The 23335-nt window shown below is 46.6% G+C and overlaps 1 protein-coding gene across 1 annotated transcript in view; it reads right to left on the bottom strand.

Moving 5' to 3' along the window:
• The window catches only part of LPAR2 (lysophosphatidic acid receptor 2), a 77247-nt gene extending 61389 nt beyond the window's left edge, over window positions 1–15858 (bottom strand). Inside the window, exon 1 of the mRNA XM_040346361.1 lies at window positions 15773–15858. Coding sequence (XP_040202295.1) covers window positions 15773–15779 — 7 coding nt within the window. The 5' untranslated portion in view covers window positions 15780–15858. The remainder of the gene's footprint in view (window positions 1–15772) is intronic.
• Between the last annotated feature and the right edge of the window lie 7477 nt (window positions 15859–23335).

Raw genomic sequence — 23335 nt, 5'->3', positions numbered from 1 at the left:
TTCTATCCATTTACAAACTGATTTTTCCAAGCCTGTAGACTTTACACATTAGCCGTGTGTGCGGAACTGTGTCAAAGGCTTTTGCACAATCCAGGTATGCGGCTTGCATCCTTTGTTAAGAAATGAGAGAACAGCATTAATTATCAGTGTATTGGATTATTCATTTAAATCCTGTCGTGCTGATAACAATCAGTAATGGTGACAATCAGCCGCACTCACCGCAGGGGTACAGGTTGAGTACACAGTAACTTGTATTCAGGATGAGATTGGTGGACTCCGAGCACCGCGGGAAGTCATTTTAGTCTAAGCTGGAGACTGCTCCTGCTTCCATCCCCCTCTCTGGCTCCTGCTGGGGTCTCGCTATGGCCAGTCTCCAGTTTTATTAAATGCGGAATAAAGAAAGAGTGAAGGTGTCATCCACAGCAACAAGAACTAAGCTGTACTCAACCATTGATTCAGACAAATAAAAAAACTGAATTTCTACCATGAGAGCCACATGGTGATTACTAAAGAATCTGGGGGCTGTACGGGAATCAGGAATACTGGATACAAACAGTGCACAGTAAGCAAAAACACAAGCAGCAACTCTTGTCTTGTAGGATGCGTATTGTCAGTCTGTAATCACCAAGAAGATTTAATAAGCCAGGTAGGGGTTTTGCTAGACTACGCCACATAGGGCACGTGTCCCATGTCTTCTACTGAGACTCCTTTGAGATATAAAAATGATACATTGTGTGCATTAGGGCCACATCACACTGGAAAACAGTGCGGAAAAGGCACGTTCCATACAGAGCATCCGGAAAGTATTCACAGCACTTCACTTCTTCCTCATTTTGTTATGTTACAGCCTTATTCCAAAATGGCTTACCGTATATACTCGAGTATAAGCCGAGGCCCTAATTTTACCACAAAAAAATGGTAAAACGTGTTGACTCGAGTATAAGCTTAGGGTGAGAATGCAGCAGCTACTGTAAGCGGAAAGGAAGGTCAACAATGCCCTTTGCAGCTTCACTGTGCCCATTTGCAAGCCTCACTGTGCCCATTCTCCTGTGCCCATTGCAGCCTCACTGTGCCCATTTGCAACCTTACTCTGCCCATTCTCACTGTGCCCATTGCAACCTTACTGTGCCCATTCTCACTGTGCCCACTGCAGCCTTACTGTGCCCATTGCAGCCTCACTGTGCCCATTCTCACTGTGCCCATTGCAGTCTTACTGTGCCCATTCTCACTGTGCCCATTGCAGCCTTACTGTGCCCATTGCAGCCTCACTGTGCCCATTCTCACTGTGCCCATTGCAGTCTTACTGTGCCCATTCTCACTGTGCTCATTGCAGCCTTACTGTGCCCATTCTCACTGTGCCAATTGTAGCTTTACTGTGCCCATTCTTACTGTGCCTATTGTAGCCTTACTGTGCCCATTATCACTGTGCCCATTGCAGCCTCAGTGTACCTGTATTCTTGACAGGCTGTGGGCATCCGGCTTCCTGCTGGTCCCGTTCCAAGATAGTCAGTGTACCTGTCGGGTCGCGGATGTCCATTTTTCAAAAGTCGCAGCTTTCTCCTGGTCTACGATAGGCGTTTGACACTGTGTTCTGCTACCGCCTATCACGGAGGTCCTCTAATCCTCGGACTCAGTTTCCCGGCAGACACTGTGTTCAGTGTTATGCCTATCACGGACCTTCTTTCATCCTCAGGCAAGAGAACGTCCATGATAGGCGGAACACTGAACACAGTGTCTGCTGGGAAAGTCCGAGGATGAGAGGACCTCCGTGATAGGCGGTAGCGGAACACAGTGTCAAACGCCTAACACGGACCAGGTGGAAGCTGCGACTTTGGAAAAATGGACGCCCGCGACCCGACAGGTACACTGACTCGAGTATAAGCCGAGTGGGCTATTTTCAGCCCTAAAAAAAGGGCTGAAAAACTTGGCTTATACTCGCATATATACGTTAAAATCATTATGTTTCTCAAAATTCTACAAACAAGACCTCATAGTGACAACGTGAAAGACGTTTGTTTGAAATCTTTGAAAATGTATTAAAAATAAAAAAAGGAAAAAATATCCCATGTACATAAGTATCACAGCCTTTGCTCAATACTTTGTTGAAGCCCCTTTGGCACCAATTACAGCCTCAAGTCTTTGAGTATGATGCTACAAGCTTGGCACAACTATGTTTGGGCAGTAACTCCCATTCTTCTTTGCAAGACCTCTCAAGCTCCATCAGGTTGGATGAGGAGCGTCGTGTACAGCCATTCTTAGATCTCTTCAGAGATGTTCAATCGGGTTCAAGTCTGGGCCACTCAAGGACATTCGCAGAGTTATCCTGTAGCCACTCCTTTGTTATCTTGGCTGTGTGCTTAGGGTTGTTGTCCTCTCAGTAGATAAGCCTTCGCCCCAGTCTGAGGTCCAAAGCGCTCTGGAGCAGGTTTTCATCAAGGCTGTCACTGTACATTGCTGTATTCATCTTTCCCTCATTCCTGGCGAGTCTCCCAGTTCCTGCAGCTGAAAATCATCCCCACAGCATGATGCTGCCACCACCATGCTTCACTGTAGGGATGGTATTGGCTAGGTGATGAGCAGTGCCCGATTTCCTCCAGACATGACGCTTGCCATTCAGGCCAAAGAGTTCAATCTTTGTTTCATCGGACCAGAGAATTTTGTTTCTCATGGTCTGAGAGTCCTTCAGGTGCATTTTGGCAAACTCCAGTCTGGCTGTCATGTGCCTTTTACTGAGGATTGCCTTCCGTATGGCCCCTCTACCATACAGGCCTGATTGGTGGAGTGCTGCAGAGATGGTTGTTCTTTGGGGAAGGTTCTCTTTAACCACTTGCCGACAGCCTCCTGTAGATATATGTCGTCAGAATGGCATAGCTGCGCAAAGCAACGTACCTGTATGTTGCCTTGAATTTGCCGCTGTGCGGGCGCGTGCTCCACGCTTCAGACTCGATGTCCACCAGTGTCCTGTGATCGTGTCACGGAGAGACAGAACGGGGAGATGTCTTTGTAAACAAGGCATTTCCCTCTTCTGCCTAGTGAGAGGACAGTGATCTACTGCTCCCTGTCATCGGGAGCAGTGATCCCTGTCGTGTCACTGGTAGCCCATCCCCCACAGCTAGAATCACTCCCTAGGACACACTTAACCCCCTTCCTCGCCCCCTAGTGGTTAACCCCTTGCCTGCCAGTGTCATTTACAGAGTAATTAGTGCATTTTTATAGCACTGATCTCTGTATAAATGACAATGGTCCCAAAATAGCGTCCGATGTGTCCGCCAGAATGTCTCAGTCACGATAACAATCGCTGATCGCTGCCATTACTAATAAAAAAAATTATAATAAAAATGCCATAAAACTATCCCCTTTTTTTGTAGACTTTTGCGCAAGCCAATCAATATATGTTTTTTTTTTTTACCAAAAATATGTAGAAGAATACGTAGCGGCCTAAACTGAGAAAAAAATAGTTTTTTATATACATTTTTGGGGGATATTTATTATAGCAAAAAGTCAAAAAATATAGCATTTTCTTTCAAAATTGTTGCTCTTTTTTTGTTTATAGCGCAAAAAATAAAAACCGCAGAGGTGATCAAATACCACCAAAAGAAAGCTCTATTTGTGGGAAAAAAAAGGACGTCAATTTTGTTTGGGAGCCACGTCGCACGACCGCAAAATTGTCAGTTAAAGCGACGCAAAACGTGCTTTGGTCAGGAAGGGGGTAAATTCTTCCGGGACTGAAGTGGTTAATTTTTTTTTAGGTTAACAAACACTTTAAGAACAGGATATTTCTACTGAATAAGGCCAGCGGGGGATGCATATGAGGATCTCTAGCAGCTTGCCTGTGCTTCCCTATTACCGAGCGTGGGATGGACTCAAAGCATCATGGTAATGTGGTTTACTGGTAAAGAGCCCCCCCCCCAGGCAATGTATGTGGTATTCTTTGATGTGCATTCACTCTGTGCTGTGTGTATATTCAAAGCAATAACCAGGAACAAATGAAACTGTTTACATGAGAACTTCTATCATCAGCAGATGGTGAGCAGACAAGTGTGGGAGGGGCAGTGACACCTATACAACCCTGCTGTGTGTGTATATATGGATGGTGGTAATGGATCCTCCCTCAATCACCTTTCAATCAGAAGATCAAGGCAGGCTGGGCCATATAGTTCCACAACAGCTGGAAGATACAAGCAGATGGAGATACCAGTAGCTGACAGATCTCAGGAAATAGCGAACTGAAAACGCTGTCTGACCGCCTCCGATTCCCCAGAGAGGTGTCTGCCTTCACTCCTTCCTCCTCTCCCCCTCACTCACATAAACACTATAGATTATAGAAGATTTACGTATATAAACACAGAATAACTGGCCAATCAATCTATCGTTTTGTAATAATGCAACACACATTGCATTCAAGCTTTACAGCAGCATTCGTTCTCAATGGCATCCCAAAACACCCAGGAAGATTTCCGCAATGAATGGTACTAATGAATAGTACATCTAAGGCCCCGTACTCACGACAGAGTTTCTCGGCAGAATTCAGCGAGAAACTCGGTCAAACCCGGATTCTGCCGAGAAACTCTGTCGTCTGTACACTTTTGGCCCGATGGAGCCGCCGAGGAACTCGTCGAGAAAATAGAGAACATGTTCTCTATTTTCTCGTTGTTCTATGGGAGAAGGCGGCCCGCCGAGCTCCTCGGCGGCTTCATCCCTGAACTCGACGAGGAACTCGACGTGTTTGGCACGTCGAGTTCCTCGGCCGTGTGTACGAGGCCTAACGCTGGCCATACATTTATACAATTTTCTTATTCAATTTCCTTCAATTTACCTTCAACACCTAGTGCAAGGGCCTGCCTGATTACATACAAATTGAAAAGGTTTAGGTTTGAGCTTATATTGCATAGTTTTGGTAAATTTTAGGGTTGTCCCGATACCAATACTAGTATCGGTATCGGGACCGATACTGAGCATTTGCGCGAGGACTTGTACTCGCGCAAATGCTCCCGATGCTTCACCCGATACTTTTTTTTTTCAGAGAGAGAGCGGGCGGGGAGGGGGCTGGCGAGCGGAGCAGAGCAGTCCTCAAAGAGAAAGCCAAGACTTCCCCCCCCCCCGCCGTCTAGTTGATCAGCGAGGGGAACAATACAGCTTACATTTGAATAGCTGTGTGTTCCCCCACCGCGCCTCGTCATATATAGCTCCTCCCCCTTGTCCGGGCACTTTGATAGACAGATCACCCGTACCAGGATTGGATGGGGGGGGGCTTGGCTTTCTCTTTGGGGACATGGCTGCATTTGTGGGGGACATGGCTGCATTTGTGGGGGACATGGCTGCATTTGTGGGGGACATGGATGCATTTGTGGGGGACATGGATGCATTTGTGGGGGACATGGCTGCATTTGTGGGGGACATGGATGCATCGGTATTCGGTATCGGCAAGTACATGAAAAAAAGTTAAGTTTACAAGGAAATTGTATAATGTATGGCCCGCCTTAAAGCGGAGGTCCACACAAAAAGCGAACCTCCGCTTTTCAGAGCTCTCCCCCCCTCCGATGTCACATTTGGCACCTTTCAGGAGGGAGGGGGGTGCAGATACTTGTATAATAAAGGTATTTGCACCAACTTCCGGGCATAGACTCCTGCGGGAGTCATGCCCCTTCCCACTGTACTCAGAAGCAGGACAGGAAGTCCCACTCAAAACTAAGCACCCCCCCACCCAAAAAAAATTACATGCCAAATGTGGCATGTAAGGGGGCAAGGAGTAGCAAAAGTTCCACTTTTGGATTGAACTCTGCTTTAAATAGTACATACAAATACAATAGCTCCTCCTGTTGGAGAAGCTGCTGCTGTTTTGGGTCCTTTCCAGAAAAAGCGCTGGTCCCCCCAAAAAATTGTATAATGTAATGCCAGCTTTACTGCGTGCAATATCAGCCTTCCATTGCGATCAATGGGCTTCCTGCCCGCAGCTAGTCGCAGGCGCTCCGCTTATTCTTCCGCGGGTAATTGCAATTGGCCCCATTTGCAAGTGTGAATGGGACCCTAAACATACAAAAAATGACCCCCCACTGAACTAATAAACTGTCCTTGCATGAGGTCATAAAAATAAGTTACTTGTAGATCTGCTGGAGGCCTACAGAAGATGGCCTTGGCTGACCTCTGGGGTGTATTGCTATGATTCCTTCCTCAAAGCATTGTGGGAGTGTGGCGACAGTCGGCTTTGTTGGCCGATGTCATGGGTTTAAGTCCAGACCCTCAGAGATCAGAACGCACTCTGTACCGAGGTTTAAGCAAAGTCATCATAAGCTTCACAGCCAAAAACTTTGCGCAAGTCCAGAAAAAAAGAGCGGTCAGCGGGGAGACCCTCTGAGCAAACTTTGGATGCACTTCCCACATTCTACAAACTCTGAGAACATCAAATCTAATTAGAGGACCTCTTCTCCTCTGTGCGAGACATACCGAGACCATGATAGGAGAGCGTTCTCAGCTCAGAGGTTAGAAGGTGGAGGGTGTGTAAACCCAGACAATGAGCCTATAGGGGGCCTGGTAGTCAGTTAAATATATAATTGAGGGAGATCCTTGCATGATCCCCAGCAGAGGCCCCCTTAACATCAAAGTCACAATCTGAGCCCCCTCTAGGATCAGAGTACCCATCTGAGCCCCTTTTACATCAGAGTACCCATCTGAGCCCCCTTTACATCAGAGTACCCATCTGAGCCTCCTTTACATCAGAGTCCCTATCAGAGTCCTTCTTTACATCAGAGTATCCATCTGAGCCCCCTTTACATCAGAGTCCCTATCAGAGTCCTTCCTTACATCAGAGTACCCATCTGAGCCCCCTTTACATCAGAGTACCCATCTGAGCCCCCTTTACATCAGAGTACCCATCTGAGCCCCCTTTACATCAGAGTCCCTATCAGAGTCCTTCCTTACATCAGAGAATCCATCTGAGCCCCCTTTACATCAGAGTACCCATCTGAGCCCCCTTTACATCAGAGTACCCATCTGAGCCCCCTTTACATCAGAGTCCTTCCTTACATTAGAGTATCCATCTGAGCCCCCTTACATCAAAGTCCCTCTTTACATAAAAGTGTCCATTTGTACATCAGAGTTTGTATTAGAGTTTGGATGAGTGTCTATTCTTACATCAAAGTCTCCAACAGAGGGCCTTCTCACATCAGACCCCCCCTGTGACATCAGGGTCCTCATCAGTGTTCCCCCTACATCAGGGTCCCCATCACATCCCTTCCTTACATCAGGGTCCCCATTACATTCCTTCCTTACATCAGGGTCCCCATAACATTCCTTCCTTACATCGGGGTCCTTATCACATTCCTTCCTTATATCAGGGTCCCCATCACATTCCTTCCTTACATCGGGGTCCCCATCACATTCCTTCCTTACATCAGGGTCCCCATAACATTCCTTCCTTACATCGGGGTCCCCATCACATTCCTTCCATCGGGGGCCCCATCACATTCCTTATTTACATTAGGGTCCCTATCACATTCCTTATTTACATCGGGGTCCCCATCACATTCCTTCCTTACATGAGGGTCCCCATCACATTCCTTCATTACATCGGGGTCCCCATCACATTCCTTCCTTACATCGGGTTCCCCATCACATTCCTTCCTTACATCGGGGTCCCCATCACATTCCTTCCTTACATCGGGGTCCCCATCATATTCCTTCCTTACATCAGGGTCCCCATCACATTCCTTCCTTACATCGGGGTCCCCATCACATTCCTTCCTTACATCGGGGTCCCCATCACCTCCCTTAAATCAGGGTCCCCATCACATTCCTTCCTTACATCAGGGTCCCTATCAGAGTCCTCCTTAACATCAAAGTCCGAATCTGAGCCCCCCCCTTACATCAGAATCTCTATTACATCAGAGTCTTTCCTTACATCAGAGTCCCGATCTGAGCCCCCCTTACATCAGAGTCTCCCCTTCCATGAAGCAGAGACAATAGGAAGTGACCCTAATCCTCAGGCTACACACATTGAGGATACCCCACTAACCCTAGCTGTGGGCCGGATACAATTCTGTAGCAGGCGGGATGTGCTCTCCTGTCCCGATCAAGAACCTGTTCAGTATCACCGGCTATTATTTTAATAAGAACTATGGAATGACCCCGATTGAACGGATGAGAAATCTTTTCCGCTTTAGAAGGCGGCTGCTTCCAATGAAAGCAAATCATCCCGGGGCCAAGAACCACAGCGCTCTCCTCCAAGATTCCGGAAAATATTCCAGAGCGCAGCACATCCACCGGCACAGATCTTAGCAGGACACCGCCGGCTCCCTGGGAGACAAAACATGCCGCTGTTGTTCTTGGCCATTGTTGAGAGACGCAAGTAGCGCGGACCCTCTGCAGCGTCACTTGGCTCTCTTATTGGCCGCTAACATTGGGCGCAGTGTGGAGGGGAACATGTTCGGAATGTGACACTGACATGAACCTGGGATGGTGGGGTGACCCGCTGCTGGTGAATGCAATCTGCAGGGGCTGGGCTCTGTCTTCCCATATGATGTATGCATAAGGGGCTCATTCATATGATTGTCTAGATGCACACAGCCAATCGTTTTTTACGCATCTAAGTGCAGCACTGGAGGAATCGATAGGGCCACACACACAGCTGTGTCTACAAATAAAAACGTGGGCTGCGTTTAGCGGCAGACAAAAAAAAAAGTAGGACACCGCTGCGTCCAGGACCATGTGTAAACGCAAGTCATCAGAAGAATTGCACGCATCTAAACGCAAGTACATTAGGTGCGTATTTTATGCAGGATCTTCTGTTAGCTTTGCCAGCAAGACGCAGAAGATACGCATGTGCCCAAGTGAATGAATCCTAGGGGCTCATTCACACAAGCATCAAAAATGGCGCTTTAGATTCACAAAGTGTACAGTCCTCTATGCACCACTATAGGAATCAATGGGGCCAAACGCACATCTACAAAATTGTGCGCCGCATTTAGTTGTGTACACACAAAGTAGGGCGCCATGGCATATATATCTGCAGATCTTGGTGTATATTCACACCAGATGCGTTGTGGTGTGCGTTTCTGATCGCATTCCCAATACATGGCAACCAAAAAATAATAGTTTCCTTATGAATGCAGTTCACACCAGCGTGTCGTGGTGCGTCACATTTGCCCGGTGCTGGAAATATGTACGGCGTGCTCTATTTTTTCTTTAACACGCGCAATGGGGGAGATTTACTAATACTGGCGAGTGCAAAATCTGGTGCAGCTCTGCATAGAAACCAATCGGCTTCCTACTTCAGTTTGTTCAATTAAAGCAAAGCTCCACCCAAAAGGGAAGTGCCACTTGTTTGCACCCTCCCCCCCCCTCCAATGCCACTTTTAGCGGGTACCTGGTTTTGACAGGTACCCCGCTCCCACTTCCTGGTCAGATTGCTGTGGCGAACCAGAAGATCAGCCCCCCCCTCCCATGCAGTCTTCTGAGACACATCACAGGTCCCAGAAGACTACAGGACCATTTACAAGGTGCAGCGCAAGTAGGGTGACCACATTTCCAAACTAACATTCAGGGACACCCTCCCTTCCCAAAAATCATCTTGTGCTGTAACGAATCAAAGCACAGTGATTGGACACAAGAGGCAGGATTTATAATTTCTCCAATCACAATCAGGGGGTGGGATTGTGCTTCTCCAGGACAAGTACTGTCAGTGAGTAAAGTGGTGATGTGGCGGCCTTTTTTGGGGGTATTAGATTGGCCCGGGAAGGGGGTGGCTGTGTCAGTTTAATTCCGGGACACTGTATTGTCCTGGAATGAAGGTGCCCGGGACAGACAAGCAAAATGCGGGACTGTCCCGGGCAATTCGGGACACGTGGTCACCCTAAGCGCAAGTGCAATAGGAAACCCCCTGTGAAGCCGCAAGGCCTCACTTCCTGTTTACCTTACTTCAGATGACGGTGTTCAGAAAACCACTACTCATCAGAAAGTGCAACCGAAGTGAAGTTCTGTCACGCCCATCTTGGTACACCCGCACTCATGCGCAGTAAGCCTACAGTAAGAAGGCGACAAGCAGACATCTTTTTACCCCTTTTCACATGCATTTCACACTTATTTTTACTAGTAAACTGAGCTTATATAGTGAAATACAGGATTTTGAAATCCGTCAGACTGTTTTGATGTTGAATCTTAAAATCAGTGGTGTTCTGTCAGATTAGCGTACCTGTGAGATCAGCAGGCTTGCAGATGATTTAACAATTCAACATCAAACCAGTGTCACAGACTTCAAAATACTGAATTTCACTATATAAGATCAGTTTACTGGTAAAAATAAGTGTGACATGCAATACTTCATTGGGTGTAAAATTATGTCTGCTTGCCGCCTTCTGACTGTAGGCTTACTGCAGACGAGTGCGGGTGTACCAAGATGGCCGCTATAGAACGTCACTTCTGTTGCATCTTCTGATGGGTAGTGGCTTTCTGACAGGAAACCGTCTTCTGCATCCGAAGCCGATTGAAGAATCAGCTTAGGGTGAGGACATTGCTGGATCCCTGTACACAGGGGTGTCTAAACTTTTTTCAAAGAGGGCCAGATTTGATGAAGTAAACATGCTCGAGGGCCGACCATTTTGCCTGACATTCTTTGAACCATTAAAATTCAGTCTAATGCCCTGTACACACGATCGGTTCATCAGATGAAAACGGACCGATGGATTTTTTCATCAGCTGACTTTCATCAGTCTTGCCTACACACCATCGGTTAAAAAAACTTTTGTGTCAGAACGCGGTGACGTAAAACGCAACAACGTGCTGAGAAAAATGAATGTGCAAGCAGGGGTGCTGGAGCGCACGTTGGAGCGCACGCTTGAGACGCTATGGCACTACAGCCATAGCGTCTCAAGCGTGCGTTCCAACGTGCGCTCCAGCACCTCTGCTTGCACATTCGTGCACTTCCACCTTCATACAAGACCGTATGGACTAGCAGCGTTGCATTCGCTGCACAGCACGAGCGCTGTGCTAGTGATAGAAGGGACATCCACACCTATTGGCTGGGCAAAGACGAATCGCAGGACAACATCTATATGCCTGAATCTTCATATCTACATGTGAGTGCTTTTATTACATGTTGAATTAAAAGTTGTACAGTTTACTAAGTGGCGCCTGCTTTTTGTTGTTTTCTCATCCTATGATGGACATAACACACGTCCAATGCAGTACTGGGTGAGCCTGCGAGCGGAGCCGAGCCGAGTACACAGTACACTCGGCTCAAGCTATTTTGGCGGCGCTCGTTCCCTCCTTCCCCTCACAGGCAGCAGGTATTGGCATATAACACGCACCCCTGATTTTAAGGGGGAAAAAGTGCGTGTTATACGCCGATAAATACGGGGGCCACAAAAGATATATATGTGTAGATAACCAGGCGGGCCGTTCAAAGCCGGGCCACGAGCCGCGATTGGCGTCGTGGGTCGGACTTTGGACATGCCTGCTGTAGAGGTAAGTGCCCTTAAAGGGATAGTTCACCTTTACCACACAACTTCCTAGGTAGATAAGGGGCATCTGTAGATAAAAACAAACTGTGCAGCTCTGACTAAAGATAAATAAAGTCCTGCTATAGGTGTAATACCTTATAAAGCCTGACTGGAATACTCCAAGGATATTGCTAAGTACTCCCAGGACGTTTCTAGGTACTTCCAGGACGTTGCCAAGTACTCCCAGGACGTTTCTAGGTACTCCCAGGACGTTGCTAAGTACTCCCAGAACGTTGCTAAGTACTCCCAGGATGTGGCTAAGTACTCCCAAGACGTTGCCAAGTGAGGCCTAGTCATCACTACTCACCTTCACCATCACAGGAGTGAGCTCTCAAACACTGGGCTCAGAGCAACTGCCATCAGGGGAGAGAAAGAGTATGTGAGGGGGTTTGAATCAGAGAAAAAGCTCTCTACTGTGGTGTTGGAGGTGAGCAGTGATGACTAGGCCTCATTTAGCAATGTCCTGGGAGTACTTAGCAATGTCCTGGGAGTACTTAGCAACGTCCTGGGAGTATTCCAGTCAGGCTTCATGAGGTATGTAAATGGCCTACACCTATAGTAATGGTAGTATTCATCTTTTTAGTCAGAGCTGCACAGTTTGTTTTTATCTACAAAAATCCCTTATCTGCAGGGCAGTTTGTTCGTAAAGGTGAACTATCCTTTTAAATTAAAAGTCAGCAGCTACAGTATTTTTTTTTGGGGGGGGGGGGGGGCTGCACCAGATTTTGCACTCTCCAGTTTTAGTAAATAAACCCCTGGGTGTTCAAATGCACGCAAACACGCACATACACGCAACGCACAGCAAAAAAAAAAACACAAAACATTGCACACCAATGCATTACAAAAAATGTGCATACATCGCTGTATGAATGAACTGTTACACGTGTACACTTGTTAATACATGTAAACACGTGCACATGCATAAAATCGTTAACAGAATTATGTGTTTAAACGCATCTAAACGCAAGTACTTAGACATACATTTTATGCTAGCAACAACCTGCCTTCCATGCAGAAAATACACCTGAGTGAATGACGTCTACTACCAGATTCACACCTCTGCATTTCCGCTTCATGCGTTTTCCATTGACGTAGAAAGAAAGATTTCTCAACACACACGCGCAAAGATGCACATTTGACACATCACAACGCATGTCAGCACATCATGATGTGCGTTATGACATGCGCTGACATTCAATACAAAGTGCACAGCAACATACTTTGGAACCTATATAATCTACTGTCAATGCATTTTTGATGCAGACAAATAAACGCACTGGACTGCATCTGGTGTGAACCAGCTGGTGGACGTTCATCTTTGACCGCAGTGACCAGAAAATTCATAGAAGCAGGATGAAAAATTTTGGGGGGGGGGGGGATTTTAACAGTAAATTTATTTTTTCATCAGTAGGGACTGTTCATTCCAAAATCGCATGTAAAATGCTAAAATCTTTAAGGGCTTTCCAGCGACATTCGTCCCGTCGTCGAATATAATGGGAATGTTTGTACAATTTTTCATTAAAAAAAAAATCACATGGCAAGTCGAACTGATGTGACCGGGGCCTAATGCCGCGTACACACCATCACTTTATGTGATGAAAAAAAACGTTTTTTTTTGTGAAGTAAAAAACAACGTTTTTGAAACTTAAATTTTCAAAAACGACGTTGCCTACACACCATCGTTTTTTCACAATGCTCTAGCAAAGCGAGGTTACGTTCACCACGTTTTTCCATTGAAGCTCGCTTCATAACGTTTTAAACGTTGTTTTTTGCTACACACGGTCAATTTTTGTGAAAAAAAACTACGTTTTGAAAAACGACACAAAAAATTGAAGCATGCTTCAATTTTTTTTGTCGTTTTTCACAAGACATAAAACAACGTTTTCCCCCACACACGGTCATTTAAATTGACGTTTTTAAAAACATAGTTTTTTTGCATCACATAAAGTGATGGTGTGTACGCGGCATAAGAGTCAATTCACACTTGTGCAATTTGTCATGCAACTTTGGACATCAATGTCGCATGATGAATCGCACACCATTCTTTTCAATGACATCAGTTCAAATCACTGCAACTTAAAGTCACAGAGAAAAGGTGCCTGCACTAATTTGGAGCGACTTTTGATGTGACTTTGATCTGTAGAATGTAAAGTCAAATCAAAATCGCACCAAAAGTCACATCAAAGTCAGGCTGGAAATTGTGCGACTTTGAAGACGCGCTAGTGTGAAAGGAGCCAAACTCGTTTTTATTTTAGGGAGCGGGTACTTATTTCTGACAGGTACCCCGCTCCCACTTCTGATCGCATCGCCCAAGACGTTCGGTCTGCCAGGAGGCCGCGGGAATGTGCAGGGGAAAGCCACAGGGGGGAGCTACAGCCAGCTTCCCACATCCAAGATTGTGGCTCTGTGGACCTGAAGACTGGCGAAAAACCAACCTGGATGAGGACAGCGCTGGGTCCCTGGACAGGTAAGTGTATTTTTATTAACACAAAAACACACTCCACATCCGTTCCGGATGCGTTTTTCCATGCACGTTTTTAACGCGATTTTGAAGCGGTTCCAGGTGCATTTTTTCCTTCTTTATTCCACTATACTAGGGTGCAGTATGTTTTTGATGCATTTTTGATGCATTCCTCATGCGTTTTACTGCGTTCCAGTACAGTCCAGTGCAGGAAAAATACAGCATGTTCTACTTTTTTTCTGGAACTGGAAAGCCCTGGACCTCACTGACCTCACTGGACCGGCGTGAATTATGCCATTGGAAATCATATAACCCACTGTCGGTGCATTTTTGTTGCAGAAAAAAAACACACATGGCTGCATGTGGTGTGAAGTGGCCCTAAGGCCCCTTTCACATTGAGGCGTTTTTCATGCGGTACAGCGCTAAAAATAGCGCTGCTATACCGCATGAAAAAACCTGCCCTGTAGTGTTCAATGTGAAAGCCCGAAGGCTTTCACACTGAAGCGGTGCGCTAGCAGGAGCGCTCCAAAAGTCCTGCTAGCCGCATCTTTACCGCAGTATAGGAGCGGTGTGTTCACCGCTCCTATACCGCGCCTTCCCATTGAAATCAATGGGAAAGCGTGGTAATACCGCGGTATTAACCCTTTTTCAGCTGCTAGCGGGGGTTAAAACCTAACCGCTAGCACCCGAATATCGCAGTAAATACGACGGTATAGCCGCGCTACAAATAGAGCGGCTATACCGTCACCGCGGCTGCTCGCCTCAATGTGAAAGCAGCCTAAAAGTCAGCAGATGCAGTCTCTGGAGGTGATTGACATATGGGTCCGTTCACACGACATGTGCGTTTTTTTCTGCATCACAAACGCATAGAGGTTATAGGGTTTCCATTGGCATAGTTCACACCAGTGCCGTCAGTTCCAGAAAAAAAAAAAAAGTAGAACATGCTGCATTTTGCCTGCATCGGACTGTACAGGAACGCATCAAAAATACATCAAAAACACATAGTACAGTGCAAAAAAACAGTAAAAAAGGGCAAAAAAAGCATCTGGAAACGCACCAAAAGCACACTGTAATGCGCCAAAAATGCGCTTGCAAAGATGCATCCGGAATCAAACTTGAGTGCGTTATTGTGACGTGAACCAGCCCTAAATGCAATGTGGGGAAACGCAGCCAATCCTGTGCTTTCTGCTGCACTGAAATCGTGCAGCGTTCCATGAGATCTGCTGCGGGTGTTAAAAATAACATCATCCCCAAAACAGCAGGCGAAGCGCATTGCGATTGTCTGAATCCGATCGCATTGGGTGTTCACACATCCGATCCGATTCTGGTGTGGCCAAAAAAAAGAGCCCTGAACCATTTTTGCGATTTGCGCCGTACAAATTTGAGTGGCGCCCCCGCACAAGTGCGAACTTAAGGCGAACTCCATTGTTTGCTGAGTGGATGGTTTCGATGGAATCTCACATCGATTGAAGTGTGTATGGCCACCATTGCAGGTACAAAAATAAAAAAATTGTGAGTTCCCATCGTATTTCCGATCCCATGGTTCTATAGATCACACACATCCAGATCAATAATTAATACAATTGTATTTTCCACTACAGCCAATCAGAAGAAATGGAATCGATGAGTGTAGATGAATATCGGTCCATAGTGATAATCCCTGGATTGGATGTATAGGAGAATTCTATGGCTGAGTGTATGGAGACATCCAATAGAAAGTAACAATAAGAAGTGTAAAGTATCACAGAGGAGGAGGATGGATGGATCCGATTGGATCTCCGATCCCCCCATAGTCAATGATTGGATGCGGAGTACTCACCGAACATCTCGGCGCTCTCTAGTCCCGGGGATCCCAATACTGAGTCCGGGGACGGCTCCGCTCCTCGGAGAGTATCAGCTGGAGAGGTGGGAGGGGCCTTCTAGCGAGTCAGATTACTGAGTACCCCCCCCTGTGTGTGACAATGGTACAGTGCCAGGGGCGGTGCGGGGATGGGGAGAGGGCGGATACCATCATTCCTTATAGGGGGGGACATTCCTCTACATCACTCAGCATCTCTGAGCATTGTGTACCCCCAGCACGCTGCATGGGTGGGCGGGGCCTCATCTACAGCACTGGTGTCCTGGACTCCATAGGGAGCCCATAGAGAGTAGATACAAATAGAACTTTCCTGCCAGAAGAGCTTACAATCTAAAGTCCTACAGAGGTCTGCAGAAGGAAAGCTAAACTCCACTCCAGAAATAAATCAAGACAAAACTTTTTTAACCACTTGCTTACTGGGCACATATACCCCCCTCCTGCTCAGGTGAAATTTCAGCTTCCGGCACTGCGTCGCTTTAGCAGACAATTGCGCGGTCGTGCGACGTGGCTCCCAAACAAAATTGGCGTCCTTTTTTCCCCACAAGTAGAGCTTTCTTTCGGTGGTATTTGATCACCTCTGCGTTTTTTTATTTTTTGCACTATAAACAAAAAAGAGTGAAAATTTTGAAAAAAAAATACAATATTTTTTACTTGTTGCTATAATGAATAGCCCAATAAAATAAAAAATAAAAAAATTCTCAGTTTAGGCCGATACGTATTCTACATATTTTTGGTAAAAAAAAAAATCGCAATAAGCGACTGGTTTGCGCAAAAGTTATAGCGCCTACAAAATAGGGGACAGAATTGTTTTTTTTAATTATTTTTTTTAACTAGTAATGGCGGCGATTTGCGATTTTTATTGGGACAGCGACATTATGGCGGACACATCGGACACATTTTTGGCGCCATTCACATTTATACTGCGATCAGTGCTATAAATATGCACTAATTACTGTATAAATGTGACTGGCATTGAAGGGGTTAACACTAGGGGGTGAGGAAGGGGTTAAATATGTTCCCTATATAGTGTTCTAACTGTGGGGGAAGGGGGGTGACTGGGGGAGGTGACCGATCTGTGTCCCTATGTACAAGAGACACAGATCGGTCTCCTCTCCAGAGACAGGACGCTGTCTGTGAGAGCCGGCAACGAGAGATGATCTCATATGTTTACATATGAGATCATCTCTCATTGGCCGCACAGATCGCATAGCAAACGGCCACTTTGATTGGCCGTTCGCGGCGATCTGTGATTGGCTGTGTGCAAGGGACAGGGCCAACACAGAGTTTCCCCGCTGCGCGATCGGGAGCGCGCGGGGGGAACGCCAAAAGGGGCGGACGTCAATTGACGTCCAGTTGGATTTTCAGGTCCGCGCTGTAGCCGTCATTCGGCTATAGCGCGGGCCTCTAGTGGTTAAGTATTGGACAGAGTGGAAAGGGATTAGAACCCCTGCCAGTTTTTTACTGTCTGTGACCCCCCCATTAGGGAGATTCGCCCCCCATTCACACTTGTGCGACTCCAAAGTCTGCGACTTGGATAACGACTAACTTTGACCAATGATAATGTCACATTTATAACAATCGGGTGCAACTTTCCAGGGCTTACATTGCAGTCTGTGGCACTCAAGTCGCATGAAATTCGGACCAAAGTAGTGGAGGAACTTTTCTAAAGTCGCTGCGGCTTTACGTTTCACATATTTGAACAGTTGTCATTGAAAAACATGGGGGCGCGACTTGTCATAGGACTTTAGAGTCCAGAGTCGCATGACAAGTTGCATACGTGTGAATTAGGTCTTACCATTATCATTAGGAAGTGAAAGAAAATCCCACATTTTGGGTGGTCACCAGAACAGTGCGGCTCCATTCACACCTGGACAAAGCGCACAGAAAACACGCATTCTGCTGTGCGTTTCGGAAACATCCGTCAGGTGTTAATTGTTAGGCTACATTTCCACTATCGCAACCCTAAAGTCGCAGGAGTGTGACTTTGGAATACGACTTGATCCAACTTTACAGTGTCTGGATCAAAGTTGCATCAAAAGTCGCATCAAAGTAGTGCAGGAACCTTTTCAAAGTCGTTGCAACTTTAAGTCGCATAGATGGGAACGGGTGCCATTGAAATCAGTGGGCTGTGACTTGTCATGCGACTTTATGTGTCCAAAGTTGCATGACAAGTCGTACTAGTGGAAACAGAGCCTAAAGTCGTTTTATGGGCCAGTTCACACCACATGCAGTCCAGTGCGGTTTTTTTCCTGCATCAAAAGTGCATGGAAAGTCGGTTGTATGGTTTCCAATGGCACACCAGTAAATGACGTCCAGCCCCATTCACGGACGACTTACGCAAACAATGTAACTTTTTCAAATTTCGACGCGGGAACGACGGCCATACTTAACATTGGTACGCCGCACTTACGCCACCATATAGCAGGGGTAACTTTACACCGGGAAAAGCCTAACGTAAACGGCGTAACTGTACTGCGTCGGCCGGGCGTACGTTCGTGAATTCGCGTATCTAGCTGATTTACATATTTTGACGCGTAAATCAGCGTACACGCCCCCAGCGTAAATATGCAGTTACGATCCGACGGCGTAAGAGACTTACGCCTGTCGGATCTAATAGATATCTATGCATAACTGATTCTAAGAATCAGGCGCATAGATACGACCGGCCGGACTCAGAGATACGACGGCGTATCTCCTCTGAGAATCTGGCCCTCTATTTCTAATGCCCCGTACACACCATCACTTTATGTGATGAAAAAAAATGACGTTTTTAAAAACGTCACTTTAATTGACTGTGTGTGGGGGAAAACGTCGTTTTATGTCTTGTAAAAAACGACCAAAAAAAATTGAAGCATGCTTCAATTTTATGTGTCGTTTTTTTTTTCAAAAGTGCACTTTTTACTTCACAGAAATTGACCGTGTGTAGCAAAAAACTTCGTTTTCTAAGACGTTTTTTCATCCACGCATGCCCAGAAGCTACTTATGAAGCAAGCTTCAATGGTAAAACGTGGTGGAACGTAACCTCACTTTGCAAGATCATTGTGAGAAAACGATGGTGTGTAGGCAACTTCGTCTTTGAAAATTGAAGTTTCAAAAACGTCATTTTTTACTTCACAGAAAGTGTCGTTTTTTTTCATCACATAAAGTGATGGTGTGTACGCGGCATAATGGATCTTCTTGCCGGTCCACTGAAGTGAATGTTCCTTTCCCTTTATTGGTGGTGGGGGCGTTCTCCTCCAATGAACGGCACCCTTGTAATGACTTGTTTGTGCCATTCAGTTCAGTAGGATTCTGAGCCCAGGATGGCATGATTCCCCCATGGGCAGGACCATGACAGGCTGGTCTTGAAGGAAGTGGGTTGGATGATGCCAGCCTTCATTCAACCTGGAAGACTGGCGACATCTAGGGGGAAAAATTTATTGCTGCACAAGTCAAATCCGGATTCAAGGTTTACTACAGTACATAGTAAAAATAACTTACAAATATTAGTAAAATTGTTTTTTTAAATTAAACTGATCTAAAACAAATATACTTACCCTTTATCAGCAGCATGGGGAATGTCCTCTGGGCCAATCAAAGATATACAAAGCCTTTATACCCACTTCACCTCCGGAAGATTTACTCCCCTTCCTGACCAGGCAATTTTTTTCCTTACTTTAACCGGTTCCCAACCGGCTCACATGTATTTACGGGGGCAGAATGGCTCTCCTGCGCTACACCCCGTACAGGTACAGGGTTCCTTTAAGAGCCGCCAGAGGACACACGTGGCCGCCGAAGGGGCACACATGTGCCCGCTGCACGGCGGGGGACCCGATGCACATGGTCGCCGATCGTGTGCACGAACCTGCCAGCTTGGTAAACACTCAAATCCCTGTGCTGTCAGAGGAGAGGAGACATGTCATTTGTTCCTACAAAGTATTCGTAGTAGGATGTCTCCGCTCCTACTCAGTCCCATCCCCCCTACAATTAGAACACACAAGGGAACACAGTTAAGCCCTTGATCACCCCCTAGTGTTAACCCCTTCCCTACCAGTGTCATTTACACAGTAATCAGTGCATTTTTATAGCACTGATCATTGTATAAATGTCAATGGTCCCAAAAATGTATCAAAAGTGTCCGATCTGTCTGTCGCAATGTCGCAATACTACTAAAAATCTTGCTGCTATTTTTTTTCTCCCAGTTCCTATGTTTTCATGCATAATTGAGTCGCTTACCTTTGTTTCCATGTCAGATGTATGACTTTTTGGCCGCAATTCTTCCATGAAGACCACTTTTGGCCAGAGTTTTCTTGATCGATGGGTGTAACTGGGTCTCACTTTTTTCTGCCAGTTCTGTGCTGATGGCACTCTTCTGATGTCGAACGGAAGTAAGCATTAAGTGTCTTTCATCTTTTGCATTGAGTTTCCTTGGTCAACCACTACGTTTCTCAATGTTGCCCGTTTCTTTTTGCTGCTTCAAAACAGCTTGTACAGCACATCTTGAAACCACAGTCTGCTTTGAAATCTTTGCCTGAGAGAGACCTTTCTGATGCAGCATAACTACTATGTGTCTTATTGCTGTGCTCAGTCTTGCCATGGTGCATGACCTGTGACAGTGGCGGGTGGTGGTAAATTTTTTAGGGGGGATGGCAAACAGTGCCCACCCCTCGGTCTGGTCGGCCGGTGGGGTCATCAGCAGTTCCAGAGCACTAACCCCATCTATGGCGGGCAGCGCTTTACCCGGGTGATGGGCAGCGGCTTCCCCTTCCCCTGCTCTCCTCCTCTGCATCACGGGCATCACAGGCGGCTTCTCCGAGTCCTTACCCTGCTCTCCTTCTCGACATCACAGGTGGCTTCTCCGAGTCCTTACCCTGCTCTCCTTCTCGACATCACAGGTGGCTTCTCCTTCCCCTGCTCTCCTCCTCGGCATCACAGGCATTACAGGCGGCATCTCCTTCCCCTGCTCTCCTTCTCGGCATCACAGTTGGCTTCTCCTTCCCCTGCTCTCCTCCTCGGCATCACTGGCATCACAGGTGGCTTCTCCTTGGCATCACAGGCGGCTTCTCCTTCCCCTGCTCTCCTTCTTAGCATCACTGGCGGCTTCTCCTTCCCCTGCACTCCTCCTCGCATCACGGGCATCAAAGGTGGCTTCTCCTTCCCCTTCTCTCTTCCTCTGCATCATGGGCATCACAGGCGGCTTTTCCTTCCCCTGCTATACTTCTCGGCATCAAAGGCGGCTTCTCCTTCCCCTGCACTCCTCTTCGGCATCACGGGCATCAAAGGCGGCTTCTCCTTCCCCTGCTCTCTTCCTCTGCATCACGGGCATCACAGGCGGCTTTTCCTTCCCCTGCTCTCCTTCTCGGCATCACAGTCGGCTTCTCCTTCCCCTGCTCTCCTTCTCGGGATCACAGGCGGCTTCTCCCTCCCCTGCTCTCCTCCACACGCATCACAGGTGGCTTCTCCTTCCCCTGCTCTCCTCCTCAGCATCACTGATGGCTTCCCCTGCTCTCCTTCACAGGCGGCTTCTCCTTCCCCTGCTCTCCTCCTTGGCATCACGGATGGCTTCCCCTGCTCTCCTCCCCAGGCAGCACAGCGGCTTCTGTCTCCTCCTTCCTACTCGGTGGCCAATCGGAACGCTTCTCATTTAGGCCAATCAGAAAAAAACGGTTCTTAGAACTGCTTCCTGATTGGTCGGGAGGAGAATCAGTGTGAAAATGGTGAATATTCATGTGCCCCGAGTCCACCCTTTTCTGATGCCTCTGGCTCTAATCACGTGATTAAAAGAAAACCCACCCCCCTAATTGGAATCCATGCGTCTGGCGCCCTGCATGTCAATTACGGGGCTGGACGCATGGTTGGGGGGGCAGCGCCCGTGCGCCCCTATTGGACCACTGACCTGTGACATGAAACTGTCTTCCACAACCTCACCTTAGTAACAGAGTTCGGCTGTTTCTCCCCCAGGCTAAGGCTCGGTTCACACTAGCCGCCTCCAAAGTTGCGCGATTTTCAGTGCAAATTTGGGGTCTGACTTTCATATGACTTTGATGTATCTTTTACACTTGGTGGCACTGAAGCCATATTAAAATCGTGTCAAAGTAGTGCAGGAACCTTTTCTGAAGTCACAGTAGTCAGTCAATAGTTTCAATTGAAACTGCTCCCATAGAGATACATGGCATTTCACATGTCCTGTGACTTTAGGTCTCACAAGTCGGATCCCAAGTCGCAGAAGTGTGAACTGAGCCTAAAGCCTCTTACACCGCTATTTCTGTTACAGATAATGTTTCAACCTATATATGAAACTGATAAAATGACACTGACCTTTTTTTTTTTTCGCCGTAGATAGCGTTTATCGTTAGAATTCACCGCAGCTTCCGGGTAGGGAATCCCACGGCAGTGGGCGTTCCTATTGACATGCCAATTGATTGACATGTTAAACAACAGCGCACACAGCGCGTCACGACTTCTAGAAAGAAGCTCGGGTCGGCTCGGCTCTATTCGGCGCCGGTGAATGTAGTGTTAGAAATTTTTTATAGGGTGAACCCCCGCTTTAATCATACACTTGACTTGACATTCTTACTTTACAGCATTTCTTCACGCCTGCCTAAAACTTTTGCACAGTACTGTACATTAGTAGATACAAAAAAGTCCTACTGTGACAACACTCACTGTACACTATCAGGACAACAGAAACAAGATATGAATACAGAACTCCACCCATCTCCTTTTCTACATATCAGGTCCTTTAGTCTCAGATAGAGATGGGAACAATATAACTGATAACGGTGCAGCACTGTTATCAAGTTACATTGTTCCCCTGCAAAGGGAAAGTTATCAAATGACTAGATTATTGTCAGGATCAACAGTTGTTTTTTTTTTTTTACTTATTAAAGTGTATGTAACCCCGATGCATGAAATTTGAGCTGGGCACATATATCCCATAGCTCTCCCCTGAACCGTTCCTTTGTTATCAGCCTGATAACTCCTGACAAATTCTCAGACTTTTAAACAAAAGCAGCCTGAAACTTCTGTCCGGGGAGGTTACTAAAGTAGATTAGCAGAGAGCAGGTCCTATTACAAAACACCTCTGAGAATCTCTGCCTATGTGGAGAGGGGGTGTGTGCCTTTCCTCCAATCAGCAATTTCATCTATCTTGGCTGTATGCCCAGACATCACACTCTGTGATAACCAGAAAGAGAAAATCTCCTAACACGACCTGAACTTTCTAAACAGTATATAAATGTGAAGACAGCAGATCTACATGTACGGAGATTTCATTCATCCCTGTGTACTATCTGAGGCTGTTCACTTCACTGGGTGTATGGAGGGTTTACAAATATATAATGTTATTTTTTGGGGGTTTAGATATGTTTTGAACCACTTCAATACAGGGCATTTTCACCCTTCTTCCTGCCCAGGCCAATTTTTAGTTTTCAGCGCTGTTGCACTTTGAATGACAATTGCGCAGTCATGCAACACCGTACCCAAACAAATAGAGCTTTCTTTAGGTCGTTTTTTGTGATGAAAAAAAACGACGTTTTAAATCAT

This window comes from Rana temporaria, chromosome 3 (assembly GCF_905171775.1).
Source record: "Rana temporaria chromosome 3, aRanTem1.1, whole genome shotgun sequence".
Taxonomy (NCBI): domain Eukaryota; kingdom Metazoa; phylum Chordata; class Amphibia; order Anura; family Ranidae; genus Rana; species Rana temporaria.
This window is presented reverse-complemented; position numbering and strand designations above follow the sequence as displayed.